The 14,605-nt window shown below is 50.9% G+C and overlaps 1 protein-coding gene across 2 annotated transcripts; it reads right to left on the bottom strand.

Moving 5' to 3' along the window:
• Positions 1-951: 951 nt before the first annotated feature.
• Positions 952-11,207, bottom strand: KLF11 (KLF transcription factor 11). 2 transcript variants are annotated; one of them, XM_068564891.1, is made up of 4 exons: positions 11,027-11,207; positions 9,156-9,425; positions 6,904-7,867; positions 952-3,868 (listed from the first exon to the last, which is right to left on the bottom strand). In XM_068564891.1, the coding sequence occupies exons 1-4, from the start codon at positions 11,066-11,068 to the stop codon at positions 3,588-3,590; spliced, it is 1,557 nt and encodes a 518-aa protein (XP_068420992.1). In that variant the 5' UTR covers positions 11,069-11,207; the 3' UTR covers positions 952-3,587. The 2 variants fall into 2 exon arrangements, with proteins under 2 accessions (XP_068420992.1, XP_068420993.1); XM_068564892.1 differs by lacking the exon at positions 11,027-11,207 and adding an exon at positions 10,769-10,930.
• Between the last annotated feature and the right edge of the window lie 3,398 nt (positions 11,208-14,605).

The following is a 14,605-nucleotide window of genomic DNA, read 5'->3' as shown; positions in this document are numbered from 1 at the left end:
CAACAGGATTGTGACAGACTGGCTGTGGAGCAGGAAAGGAGCCCAGGGTGCCTCCAAGGTTTTGCACCTGAACAGCTAGAAGGATGGACTCCCTGTTCTTTTTAAAGGCAGCGGGGTCACTGTGAGAAAAGCAAGTGTGGAGGAGATGAGGAGTTCACTCGTCTAAAGTTTGGGATGCTGCTTAGACAGGTGCCAAGCAGAGAGCTGGATACAGGAGTTTGAAGCCAGGTGCGGAGTGTAAAGGAGAGACATACATGCGGGGGTCTTTACGGTACAGAAATTATTTTTATCTAAGTCACAAGGCTGGAAAAGATCACCAAGGTTGTGAGGGGAATAGAAGAGGGATCAGGGAGAGGAGGGGGACTGGCGAAGGAGCAGTGAGGTAAGAGGAAAGCAACACGGTGCGGCCTGCAGGGGAACCCACCAACCCTGTCCAGTGCCGTTCACAGACAAGCACCACGGGGACCGGAGCTGAGCCCACGCGAGTGCCTGGCCACACCCACGGGGCCTCCCCTAGCGGGACGTGGATGCACAGCCCCAGCAGAGCGGGTTCCAGAGAGAACGTACTCCAGGAGCAGGAGCGAAGACTGTGGCTCCCTGGCGTACCTTTAAAGCCTGGGCTGGGGGCGGGGGAAGGGAGGGAAGAGGCTGCCTCCCATACTCCCCTCTTGACACACGGACGGCATGAGGATGAGGGTCATGGGTTACCCAGCAGCCACGGTCCTCTACTGCCAAGACCGGTCCTGACGTCAGATTGGCCAACACAGAAGCCGCTCCTTCACACATTTCTTTCAGAAAGGACCCTCCGAAGAAGCCAAAGGGTGCCCTGAAAGCAGAAAAGAACCCCAGAAAACAAAGAGGAGGGTCAGACACTGGGTACACTGGAGTGCAGTTAAATGACACAGGACACAAGTCCAGTTTGCAAATCAAAAAAGTTTTATAGGATCCAAAGAAAAAAGTTACATCACACATATTCATTTAAATAATAAGTCAAAGTCTGTTACATAAAACATAATTCTGAAACATTTAAAATTTTATTAACTACTTGAAAGGCTCAAAGTCAAAAAAGATCAAGCAAAATTGCTCAGGCAGTAAAGTGCACTGGGGGACGTGCCGCCCACGCCCTCCTCCAATGCCCGGGCCGCAGCGGAGGGACTCCACGCTGAGCACGCACCGCGGGGTTCTGGTTCTCACGCTGCATTTTTCACATGAAGCTGCTTCCCAATTTACAATCTTTCAATCAACAGAGGGCCAAAAACGTTGTTTACAGAAGGTATTTCAAAGTCTAATCAGGAAATGGAAGTGTAAATCAAAACCTTTTTTTTTTTTTTTTTAAACACATCTATCCTTTAGCAACAACACTGATCAGAGAATGAAGTTCAAGGTGACAAGCAACCAAATACTCAAAGACGTTGTATTATCCACCAGAACATTAGTAGGACTAACGATTACTTTGTATAATTAGGAAAAATATCCAAATTTAATGCCACTTACAGCATACACATAGAAATGTTTATGCTGATTTAAGATATGAGTGCAAGAAAGAACTGGGTGGTGGGGAATCACAAGCTATAGACATTGAATTCTGGTTGTCTTCCAACTGTAGCACGTCTCATGACCAGTAGGAATACTCAACTACAGAAGTCTCCAAAGACATGGAAGCCTACTAAACACACAGCCGGCGCTTACAGACCTGTATGTCAATTTAGCGGTTGATACTTCATGGGTATCAAGTAACATACAATGAATGACCAGGCAAGGGTTATTAGACTAAAAAGACCTGAACACAAAACCTGACTATATTTATTCAATATTTCACCTTACCGTCATTTTAATCAAGGTAAATGCAAATAAATAAGAGGCAAAGACAAAAATCTAAATACATACAGCACAATAAAAACCATTCCCAGGCTCGAAGGGCAGAGCAGTATCACCGTGTTCCTTACATGCACTCTCTTGCCTGGATTCCCAATGCTGCCCAACAAAAGCAGTCTCAGCAGCTTCCTGGACACCTGGACACTGGGGCACAGTCTCTGTAATGCTAGGACCTGTGCTCACAGCTTCAAAGTGATGCCCATGGTCTATTTTCCAGGCAGATTGCAAAATACCCCATTCCAAGTAATTTTCTGTTTGATCAAAACAATTTCCTTCAAACAAAATGAATGAAAGGACAGCCTGGTAGTATTACTGCCGCTTACTGTAACTTGCATTCCCCATCGTTCTTAATACTTAATAAATAAAGTAATCAGAACACTGGAGCTGGACCATTTGCATGTCCGCTTCACCTCACATAAGCTTTACTTTGGTGGAAAGTTCCTCCAACTACTAAGGACATCTTTTTCTCTAAGAAGTTACTCTACCCACAAAACACTTGGATAAGGCCACAGCAAAAGAAGTCAAACTGACAACTGACAAAGCAGCTGGGTTTGAGTGCTTATATTTTCTTTTTTGGGGGTTTGAGGTACAAACAGGAGACTCTGAATGGTCTGCTCTCAGCAGAGTACAGACACTCAGACCCTACAGCAGCTCTCTGCTCACCGGGTATCTACCGAGTATTTTATCTCTGGGGTACATTCTTCACAAGTCACACCATGGACACAGGTGACTAAGTTCTACTTAACGAAAACTTTAATTCCTTGGGCTACAGCCTTAAAGAAATGGTTGTCTGGAATTTCCCTTGAAAACGTTATGAAGCAGCTGACTGCAAAGTTTTTCCCCCCATTTCTTTAAGAGGCCCCTATTCAACCAGTTCTGATTCTAAAAAATTCTTATATCTAAAAGGCCTGATTACAAAGTTATAAAGTTTGTCTGAATAACGTGCCAACTTTACTAAAAGTAGGGTTATTATAAAAATTTTGTTAAACATTGAAAAGAAGATTGTAAAGTCATCTATATAGAAACTGGTGATTTGAGAACAATGTATTTTTTTATAAAAAACAGTATAAAAATTAGTAACCTGTCTCATTTCTACAAAACAGGAATAGGAAGGTTGTAAAAAAAATCCAAAAAATCCAGATTTTGTAAAATTTATTGCCAAAATGTTTTTTTTTAAATTTATTTATTATTTATTTTTGGCTGTGTTGGGTCTTCGTTTCTGTGCGAGGGCTTTCTCTAGTTGTGGCAAGCGGGGGCCACTCTTCATCGCGGTGCGCGGGCCTCTCACTGTCACGGCCTCTCTTCTTGTGGAGCACAACAGGCTCCAGACGCGCAGGCTCAGTAGTTGTGGCTCACGGGCTTAGTTGCTCCGCGGCATGTGGGATCTTCCCAGACCAGGGCTCGAACCCGTGTCCCCTACATTGGCAGGCAGATTCTCAACCACTGCGCCACCAGGGAAGCCCCTGCCGAAATGTTTGTTTGAATGCTGGTGATTTAAATTATCAAATTTTCTTCCATTTTCCTTAAAAGAACTTCTGAAACTACAAAAGATATTGAACAGGGTTCCCCACCAAAAAAGACAAGTTAACATACTTTCATCAGAACCAGCTCCCCTAGCCCTCAAGACAATTTCTTTTGGAGAGAAAACCATCACTTCCATTCCTGAAAAAAGGCTTTGAAAAATTCCCATCCACAATTCCCTGGAGGACCTTTCATGCAGAGGCCGGCAGGCGCACCAGCGGGCTCCCAGGGTTCTCTGCTGAGGCAATTCTGTTCAGTTTGCCAACCTCCGCCTGCCAGCCAGGGACCTTCTTGGTGGTCATATGGCGCCGGGCATGCTTTGTCAAGTGGTCGCTGCGCATGAAACGCCGATCACACACTGGGCATACAAACTTCTTCTCCCCAGTGTGAGTTCTGCGGTGGCGAGAGAGTTCATCTGAACGAGCAAATTTTTTATCACAGCCGTCCCAGCTACAGGTGAAAGGCTTCTCTCCTGAGAGGTAAGAAAACACAAAGTAAAGAAAACATAAATGCTCAGCACCTTATTGGACAGGTTAATTCATGTCGTTTTAAAACTGTATTCATCAAAACCTAAGAAGCAAGTAATATCCTAGTATTCTGGTATCAGGTTATTTGGAAGTCAAGAAATTGTCCAAGAGCATTTCTTCCTGCCACACCTAAGATGTAATATGTCAGGGCCCAAAGACGTCAAACTAATCTAATGCTTCTAAAGATATTTTAAAATAAAAATAAATCTTTGACTGTGGACTTGGGGTAGGAGGTAGATTCTTGAAAAGAAGGACTCCTTCCCTCTCTGAAAGCTGCATATCTAAAAAAGATCCCTTCTAGGACCTGCAAGACTTCTCAGAATCATTAATTCCATCTTCCTATTTGTTATTACACTGACAAAGAGCTTAATTGCAAAACAGGTTAGAATTCTAACAGCTACCTTCTTGTTGTTACAAGCTTCAAGCATCTGTCATTCACTCAAAGTTGCAGAGCACCCGGCAGGTGTCCTGCCCGTACTGTGTCTTCCTGGAGGTACAGGGGTGAGCGGGAAGCCCTTGTCCGCAGAGTCCTCCCGGGCCTTTCCAGCCAGCAGGAGTGCTCCCTCTCCTGCATCCTGAAGCCCTGATCTTGACCAGGTTGTGACAACCATAGACCGCTTGTGCAACCTTGTGAAGGGATTTGTTAAATGCTGTTGCGTGCTGTCATGTGACCTATCTTCCCGAAGGTTTACAACTTGTCTAGTTCATCCATCTACGTACAGTTTAACCCCCAGCACAGCACTTTGTATGACAGGTGGTGAATAAATGGTTTTGAATGAATGAGTGTTGGAGAGAGATCAACTAAATATCTGATGTTTTTCAAAGTTCACTTAAAAGGAAAATTCATTATCACAGTGATGCTGTGATGGATTTCAAAGACCCCATGTTGAAAGCATAAGGTTACCTGTTTCCAGAAACTACCACCAGTGCTGGCAGCATACCAGATGGCCAGATGTTGGACAGAGAACCACCACCCTTCGGCGTGGGATTTATAAAGTGCCCTATGTTTTCAGCATTATCAAAAATGTAGCCTTTGCTCACTCGACCTTATCCTAATTAAACAAATTTTCATGTTGGTACAGTGAAAAACTATCTTATCTAAGGTAAACCTATCCAAGGTTTCTATTTTTTATGAAAATTCCAATTTAGTGTTTGCGAAATAACACAAGAATCTGACTCTTCAGAACCTTTATGATTACTTAAATTTAAGTACTTTGGGAAACCTGAAAAGAGCTTGTATGATCACCTTATCTTTCTACCAAGGGAAGCTGACTGAATAAACAGTAAAACCTCATTCCACTGCTTCCCCACATGTGGAATCTGTGTTTGGATGTGATTTGAAGTTCACCTCAGCAGTCTCTCAGTGAAAAGCAGGGCTTGCCAAGTCAATGAGCCCCTTAGGGGTGCCCGTTCACACCGATACAGCCACGACAGCAACCCTGCAGCACCAATGACTAGCGTCAGCCTCTTGGGACAGACACCAAGAGTCTATATCCAGTGAGATCAGACACGTATGTAAGTAACTAAAAATACAAAGGGAGAATGTGGTGAAAAACACAACAAACCACTAGGGTCAAATAAAGAAGGAGAGATCAGGAAAGAGTTCTAAGAACTAACTTTGGGATGGCCCTTAAAGGGTTTTCAGTAAGTAGAGACAGGCAGAGGGCAGAAGGTGAAGGGCAGAAATGTGGAACTGGAGAGAGATGGTAAAGGCAGAGAGGCAAGTTCTTCACAGGCCAGGTTTGGGGCCTTAGCCTGGAAGCACACAGCCCCTTCCGCAGTGTGGAGGACAGCAGGGCTCCTTCTCTAAGGCCCGCCTTCCAGATGCGGCTTAACTCTGCAAGCGGGAGCTGCCACAATTGGACTTCTAATGTGCTAATTAGAAACCACTCTACCAGGAAAGCATTTCAAAGTAAAGTACTATGACAACTCCCTCCAATTCAGCCTTTCCTAAACTGTATTTCACAATTCACTGCTGTCCCCCAGGCCACTAGCCGACATCTGGGGTTCCATGATCAAGACAGTTTACGAAGCACCTCTTTACTGCAGAACCTGCAACCTGTTAACTGGGCTTATTATATGTACATACGTGTGTGAACCTTTGAAAGGTGAGTTTAACAAGCAGACTATTTAACCACAGGACCCTTGAAAACAAAACAACTGACACTAACTCAAAGAACAAGAGTGTCACAGAACACCTGAGACATTCTGCCCTAATCAACTACAGCAGAAGTTCTATCCACCAGGCAACCTCACACCTCCGCTAAACATGGTAGCCACCAGCCCCATGTAGCTATATAAATGCAACCTTAATGAAAACGTAAAATTCGGTTCCTCAGACACACTGTTCACATTTCAAGTGCGTGTGGCTAGTGGCTACCCTCCTAATGGACAGAGAACATTTCCATCAGTGCCGAAAATTCTACTGTATGGAGCTGATGGGACAATAAAGAGATCATTAAGTCATTATAGTTAGTTTCTTTTGTGACTCCTTCTGAATTAAAACTACATATTTCCAAAAATAAAAAAACAATATTCCTTTAAAGCTCAAACATTCTAGAATTCAAACTTTTCCATACCTTGGAGAGCTCTTTCCCCATAGTAAGCCTAAGTCACACTGATAAGATGTTTATTGAACATGAATGGACACTTTCTAAAATGCAAAGAAAGAATGTCTACTGCAATGTGAAGAGAAAGGGGGAACGTGAGCCTCACCCTAAAAGCCTCTCAATCACAGGTTCACAATCACAGAACTATATTACATTTTAGCTACTGGGGTGACCAGATACCATGTTCTAGGAAAACCACTGACAGCTGTACTAACGTTCACCCCAAGACTATGAAGGCTTTTCAGAACCAAAGAAAGATGGCCACCTTCTCCAGTGGTTCTCAGCTTCGCTCCCACTCAAAGGTGGCTGGACATGTGTTTCCCGATCACGGGATCCGACATTCCCTATGCCCTACTTGCTTCAGTTCTCACCTGTGTGAGTGCGAAGATGAGCCTTGAGGTGGGAACTTTTGAAGTAGGTTTTCTGGCAGCCTGGGAAGTTGCAAACATAGTTCCTCCTTCGGGAAAAGTCTACCTGAGGGGCGCAGTTCTGATTGGATGTGATGAACACCGGAGCAGGGGCAAGGGGCAGTAACTTGGTATTCCCAACAGCCATACCACTCGAGGAACACGTGGCAGGCTGCGGGAGGGCCCCCTGGGGCAGAACCAACATCACAGTTCCCTGAGGCACAGACGGTCCCACAAACACAGGCTGGGGCACTGGAGCAGCGTGGGGTAAGATGGGTTTGACAGTCCCTGCAGACACTTGGGGAGGTGGCTTCAAAAAAGGTGATAACATGCCACTTTGTCCAGTCACAGGGATCATTTGGCAAAGGACAGGGGGACTAGGAATGGGGACAGAAATCAGAGGGGTGGCTTTCCTTGGCAAGTCATTTTCGTAATTCTTTGGTGAGCAGGTCTGAATTGCAACGGGCCACCCTGCCTGCTGGCCTTTGTCGGTGGGCCTCAGGCCACTGGACTTGTGCAAACAAGGCTGACAGGACGCTGAGTTAACGCTGAGCACGCTGCGTGTGAGGTGTGCGTCCTGCACAGCTTCAACAGGCCCCAGAAACTGCGCTTCTCCTCCCGCGTTGGCTGAAAGTTGGTGTGCTTGAGTCTGGGTGGTAGGAACGTGGGCAGAAGCAGGACACCCCCCAGTGTGGCAAATGACACTTGTCACCGTGGCCCTGCAGTGAGGGCTGACAGCTGGCTCCGGCAGCTCTGGCTTCAAACCAGGCAGGGCCCTCTCTGACCTCCTGCTCAGCACTCCGGCTGCCCCAGTAGAGGCTGGGGGGACAGCCACGACCATGGGTGCTTTGGAATCAGTTACTTGGGAAGGAACAACTGTCCCTGTTGATGGCTCCAGGAGGTCAGGGCTCTGAGGAGGAGTCATGCACTTTAAAAAAAAAAAAGAAAAAAAGTACTGTGTGAAAAGGTTGTTTTGGTTAAATTTTAAGGAACTTACTTTGATCATGTTGTCCCCAAGGTCTTTACAAAGAAGTATCTAGAAAAGACTGGTCAAAGTCTGCTCATGATCGCACCCAGTGGATATAAAAGCTGCATGAGACACTTAACTTTCTAGCTTTCTCCCCTTTTCCCAACCTCTCTCAAACCCATCCATTTGCTCGGTTGTAAGGACGCCAGTGCCATTCCTGGCCTCGCACAGCTACTGAAATGAACAATTTGCATATTAGGACTACAAATGAGAAATCAAACTTATATTCAAGATGAAAGCTTTACACGATAATTTTAGATTCTCAAAAATTTTTAAAAAATCTCCGTGGTAATCATTTAACACACACGTATCCAATCAATCACACACGTATCCTGTGCCTACTGGATGCGAGGTAAAACCTGTCAGAATGATCCCTAAAAGGCCCTGCTCTAACCAGGGGTTCTGCCTACAGCCAGCCTCTGTAACACCTCCCCCACCACTCCCACTTATCTTCAGCCTCTCAGTGGACGATCCCAAAGCTGAGACGTGCTCCGGACAGCCAGGCCCACTACCTGTACAATCCTCTCCACTACCCACAAGTCCCTTCTCATCCCTCTCCAAGTCGGTTTTCCACACTCTCCTTCCAGGGCAGGCTTCCAGCTCAGGACAATTAGATTATAATTTTCAGTTTTGTTAGCAATTGACAGCTCTCGACTTCTCCAAGTTGAGAAGCAGTTTTTCCCAGTAACTTCACAGCTGTAACAAGTTAAGAAAACAAAAACCAAAACCAGTGCTTGACTGCACCCAACTCACCCAAGAAAGAAGCTGGCTGCCACAGGGTGGCAGAGGCCAGGGTCTCAACCCAGCTAACAATGGCTGTCTGGTGCCAAAGCACAGGCTTTCCCCAGCTGTGGCAGCTGATCCTGACCCTGGCCTGGGGTATCTGGGGGAACCTAAGCCTCCACCCTCAGTTCCCCAGGGAAATGAGTACATTTTGCTTTCTCCCATCAATCTGTACGTTTCAGCCTATGGACATTTTCCCCCATTTTCATCATTGGCTGCAAGCTATGATCAATCAATGGAAAGCATATTTTCAAGAGATAAAAGAAGTTTTCACCCTTAGGACCCATACAGGGGAGGGTATGAACTTGCTTGCCAGCATCGGGTGAATCCCCCCAGGAGCTCTTCAGCATGTTTACTGAAGGTACTCCAGCCACTGCACAAATCGCTCCTCCCCCCCGCCTCTTACCAGAGTTGATAAAGAATGGAAGTCCTTTGGTAACTCGGGTGTGGCTGCGTCCACGTGCACAATGGCGGAAGCATCCCCAGAGTCAGAGACAGGTGTGAGGGGTCTTATCTTTAACAAGTCCCCTTTCTGGGATCTCTGACCCCAGGAGCTCATGCAAACAAGAGCCTCGACAGCTTCCATGTCGTTCTGCTCCAAGATGCTGCACGTAGACCTCTCGCTGTCGTGCCGCTTCCTCTCCAGGATTGACTCGCATATGTCCATTATGTCAACCTAAAGTCGACACAACACGGCGGCTGAGTCCCTGGAAACACAGGGAGGGGCACCCGGACAGCACGGGGACGCGCACACCAGAAGCCCGCCCCGCCCCCGGCAGCACGCGCACGCGCTGTGGCTTCCAGGGAAGGATGCCGGCCGAGCGCCGAGGACCACTCGCTCCGAGCCAGCGTTCTGCGGCGGGGCGGGGGGGAGGAGAAGGAATGGAGTCGGTCCGCCAGGGGCTTCCACGGAAAATCCTGACTCTTAACAAGGGTTATTAAGCTAGTGTTCTCCTTCGGAAAATGATTAATAACATTTACTTCCAGAGGTGTGAGCTGCAGTGGCTAGTACCAAACTGTCCCCGGGGGAGGAGGAAAAGACACTGATGGCTGAGGTTGGGTGAGATGAGAACGCAGCCCTTCTGAGTCGGCGAAGCCACCAGAGCGTCCCCACAGACGCATCTGCGACAACCCCGGAGGCTCCACACCAGTGAGGCCGTCACTCAGCAGAGCCCTGGGCGGGAGAGCCTGCGCTGGCTCAGCCCCGGTCCCCACACCCAGGAGCACCGATTCACGCCACGAGTCCAGCGCGGGGAGAGGAACAAAGTGTAAGATGTGCCACAAGCCCGGGCCCCGAGGACTTTCCAGCGCAGCAGACCGCCTCTTGTCAAGCAAAAGCGGGGCGGGAAGCGACTGAAACTAACTGATCTCTTCGCAGAGAAATTTTACATCTACTTAGATACACACTTCCACTCAGTTTGCCTAAACATCCAACCTGTCCTGCCCAGGTGCCCCCCAAAGCACACAGGCAACGCCGCCGCCTTTACAAACGCCGCTCTAGCCCCACTTCTGCCCGCAGCCCGGGCCTCGGAACTGTGAAGCCACAGACGTGCGGGTTGCCGCCTGCTTGGCCCACAGGTGGGCAGGGACAGAGCGGCGCGGGTCTCCCACCCCTCTCTCTCTCGGCCTCTCATAGGTCCGCGCGGCTCGACTAGGTCCCAGGTCCAACCAGCGAACTCCTCGCGGCCCCCAGGCCCCGACTGGAGCCCGCCAGGGTTGAGGCGCCGGGCCCCGACCCCCGCCCCGTGCAGCCTTCCCGCCGGCCTTTGCCCCGCCCCCACCTTCCCACAGCCCTTGCCCCGCCCCCACCTTCCAGCCAGCCTTTGCCCCGCCCCCTCACCCTTTCCACCGCCCGTGCGCCGCGTTCCCACAGTCCTTGCCCCTCCGCCGGCGCCCCGCCCCCGCCGCCCGCCGCCCGCCGCCCGCCGCCCGCGTGCCGTGTTCCCGCCAGCTACGCCCAGCCCAACGGCCACCTCCTCACAGGGCCTGGTGACGTCATGGCTGGAAATAGCCCCGCACCTGAAGCCGGCGGGGCGGGGCCGCTGCGGGAGCGGTAGACAAAGCTGCGCAGAGAGCAGCGCAAGGCACACGCCCACTTCCCGCCCCTCCCGGCGCGACCTCGTGCGGCCACCGCCCCTCTCGGCTCCCGAAGCCGCCCGGGCTCCTAACGGTGCGCGCGCGGTGATGCCCCGCGCGCCCCTGGCCTCCTCCGCGCCCTGGGCCCGCACTGGCAGCGCGTCCCCGCCTCGCCCCTCGCTCCAATGGGCGGCCACTCACCGCGCGTGCGTCGCCCGAGCCCGCGGAGGCCGGCGTGTGCATGGTGCCGGCGGCCGGGAGGCAACAAAGCGGCCGCGCGGCGGGAGTTCGGTACACGGCAGCTGCCGCACGTGCACGGCGGGCGGCGACGATCCGGACCTCCAGTGGCCAGCGTGCGCCTCCACCCGCCCGCGCGGCTCTGCCCCGGCGCGGCCCTCGCGGTGCGGGAGGGGCGGGGCGGCCGGGGAGGGAGCGGCCGCAGGGGCGGAGCGCGGAGGCAAACCAAAATACACCGCGCCCCGACGGGGCGGGGCCTGGGGGGCGCCAGCCAATGCGCGCCTAGCCCGTGCGCCGCCGGCCAATGGGCGCCGCGGGGAGCCGCGTGATCAGAGCCTGGCAGCGGCGTGATCGGGCAGGGCGGGATGCGGCATGTATTTTGGTGGCGGCGAGGGGGCGGAGCCTGAGGACCTGGAAAGTAGGGGAAAGGTCCCGGCGGCGCGGGCGGCGGCGGCGGCGGCGGCGCGGGCGGCGGGGACCGCGCAGCTGCGGCCGGGAAAGTCCCCGAGCGTGTTGGGATGGCTGGGAGGAGGATTACGCTTAAAGGGGCCACCGCCCGCAGCCTCCCGGAGCGCAGGTCCCCATGAAGTGAATCCGTCCAGCAGAGGCGGCTCACCTGGAGACCTCAACCCAGATTTTGCTTCCTTGTTTTTTAATTGGTATTAATCTACCGTCGCTCTTAGGAGTGCATCCCTGGCCTGGAAGAGTTTTGAAAGCTGGCTAGCCCCAGGTGACATCGCCTGCATCTGCTCCTTACCGCAGGCACCCAGAGCCCGAGCTTCTAGGCCTGTTGTCTGCCGCTGACCCCGGTCCCCAGGCAGCTCTGGGCTGCAGTTTCCGCTTAGCTCAGTGGGGGTGGGGGGCAAGACGGGTGCCCACCCGAGAGGCACCTGGGGAAACCCATTCTTCCCAGACCAGGTGTAAGCGTTACCCACCTCTGGGAAGTCCTCAGGCCTGAATGAGAGAGATGCCTAGGACACCTTTTTTCCCCCAGTACTTCGGTTGCCTGTTTCTCAGGGTGCGGTTTATCCAGTTCTGCAACTCCAAGTTCCTGAAGTGCAGGCTGTTTTATGTGTACCCTCACAACCTGCAGCGAGGCACGAGACAGCCCTTCATCCATCCACGTGGCCCACATTTGCTGGGTTTGGATATGGGTTGACACAGCGCACGGTGCAGAGGCCACAGTGAGGAAGCCTTGACCCTAAAAGCTAAGAGCAGGTGAAAGTAGAGGATCCCTGCCCTGTGGGGATTGGCTCTGAGCGAGAGAAGCCCTGGGCCCAAGGAACAGGCCGTCAGAGCACCAGGCCCTCCCCCTTAAACTGGTAAGGAAGCAGGTGGGACCCAGGGCTCTGGCCAACTTGTTCCTCAGCAGGCCTGCTCTGTTGGGCAGAGGGAGCATAGGCTGACCTGCAGCTTCTCTCCATTTCATCTTCTTCAGATCCTTCGCAGTACCTTTCATGGCCTGTAACTTCTGCTTCTTTAGTTATTTGTTAATTGTCTCTCCACCAGAAGGAACCCTCCCAAGGTTAGGGACCTTGTCTAATTCACTGTGAACCCCCAGTGCCTGGCTCGCTGCAAGTACACAGTAACCACTGGTTAAATGAGTGAATGAAGGCCAACACCATCTGGCCTACCCACTTGGACATGCTGCAGACCCCTCTACTTCACTGTCCTTGAAACTGAACTTCCATTCTACCCCGTTCGGATTTCTCACCTCCGGAAGGGCACCACCAGATACCTCATTCCTTCACCCAGAAATCTGAGAGTCACCTTTGACCCTTCCTTTTCGTGCACTTGCTTCCTTCTGCCAATTACTGCGTGTTCTGCTTCTTCCTAAATCTCTCTCAAACTCTTAACTTCTCTCCATCACCTACTCCTGCTTTGGTCCAAGCCACCATCTTCTCTCACCTGCATTATTCCGCTGCTTCCCAACGGGTCTCCCTACCTCTAGCTTCATCACCTGTAATCTGTGCCTCATCTCACTGCCACAATGATCTTCTAGAAGTAGAGATGGTACCAAACCCATAATCAAACTCTCAGTTTGGAATCCAAACAGCTATGGGACTGACACTTACTCCTTAGGTGGGAATCCGTGAGTCTGCGTAACCAGGCCCCAGCCAGTGCTTCCTGCATCATTCCGACCAGTTCCCCAAATCCCTTTCCCTCCTGCCCCCATTGCCTCCGTACGGAACCCTGTGCTGCCCACATCAGGTCAGATCACTGTCTTCTGCTTTGTGCATGGCGTTCCTTCTGTGTGGAACACCACAACCCTTCTCCGCTTTTACTCTGTAAGACTGCAGTGTGACTCCTCAGCGAAGCCCTTCCTGACCCCCGAACAGCAGGACGACTCAGCCAAGTGCTAAGTGCAGGGTTTTGGAGTCACACCCGGATGCAAATCCCAGCTCTGCCAATGTGGCCAGGCCATGTGGCCGGCTATGTCTCTGCAGAATAGGAGGTGGCATGGACTCTTCAGGAGCCTGGAGCACAAGCTTCTCTCACCTCCAGCTCAGTTTCTGCTCCCTGGACAGCAGGAATACCTGGAAACTTGGGCAGCAGGCTGGCTCGGGGCTCTTCAAGCATAAGGCCCTACCCTTCCTACATCTGTCCATGTGACAGAGAGACAGGTCTTCGCTTATGCTTGTCCCTCCTCCCTTCTTCCCCACCTCTACCCACATACCGCTTCTCCATGAAGCCTTTCTTCCCGCCCCCCCCTGCACCACACACACACACACACACACACACACACACACACACACACACACACACACACACACACACACCCAGTCTGTGGTTGCTGCCAAACCCCAGATGCTGGTCCTGCCTAACGCAGAGCCATCACGGAGGCCCTCATTGGCACCAGGCCCCATAGACCCTCAGGCAGAGCACGGTCCAGCAGGCAGACTGGGCCTCGACACAGGTAGCTCCTGGATAAAGTAGAGCATGATGCCCCCAGCTAGACTGCCACCACTTTCTCATGGGTCCTCCCAGAGAGTCTGTGTATATGGAAAAAATACTTTTACACAGAAGGTAGTGTTCTGTGCACCTTGTGCATCTTGCTTGCTGATTTCACAACATGTCTTGGAGCCTGTTGCAAATCAGTACAAAAAGGTCACCCTCGTGATATATCACGGTTAAATACTATTCTGTTATATGGACGTGTTGTACTTTATTTAACCACTCCTGCTTGAATCACTGGGGTATTTAGGCTATTTCCAGTTTGCCAGGACCTCATGTCCATTCATTGTTTGCCCACATGCAAAAATAACTACAAGATTACTTCCTAGAATTGGAATTGCTGGAAATGCTCTTGCATTTCTTTTCCTTTTCCCTTTTTTTCCCTTTTGATAAATTTTATCGAAGTATAGCATAGATACAGGGAAGTGCAAAAACTTAGGTGTACAACTCGGTGAATTTTCACAAGGCAAACACACTTGTGTCACCAGCATGGAGATCAAGAAACAGAGTATTAGCAGAATCCTAGAAGCCCCCTCCCTGACCCCATCCAGGATAATCCCTATCATGACTTCTAACACCATAGGATGT

Source organism: Eschrichtius robustus, chromosome 15, assembly GCF_028021215.1.
Source record: "Eschrichtius robustus isolate mEscRob2 chromosome 15, mEscRob2.pri, whole genome shotgun sequence".
Taxonomy (NCBI): domain Eukaryota; kingdom Metazoa; phylum Chordata; class Mammalia; order Artiodactyla; family Eschrichtiidae; genus Eschrichtius; species Eschrichtius robustus.
The sequence above is the reverse complement of the archived record's forward strand: the minus strand, read 5'-3'. Positions and strand labels throughout refer to the sequence as shown.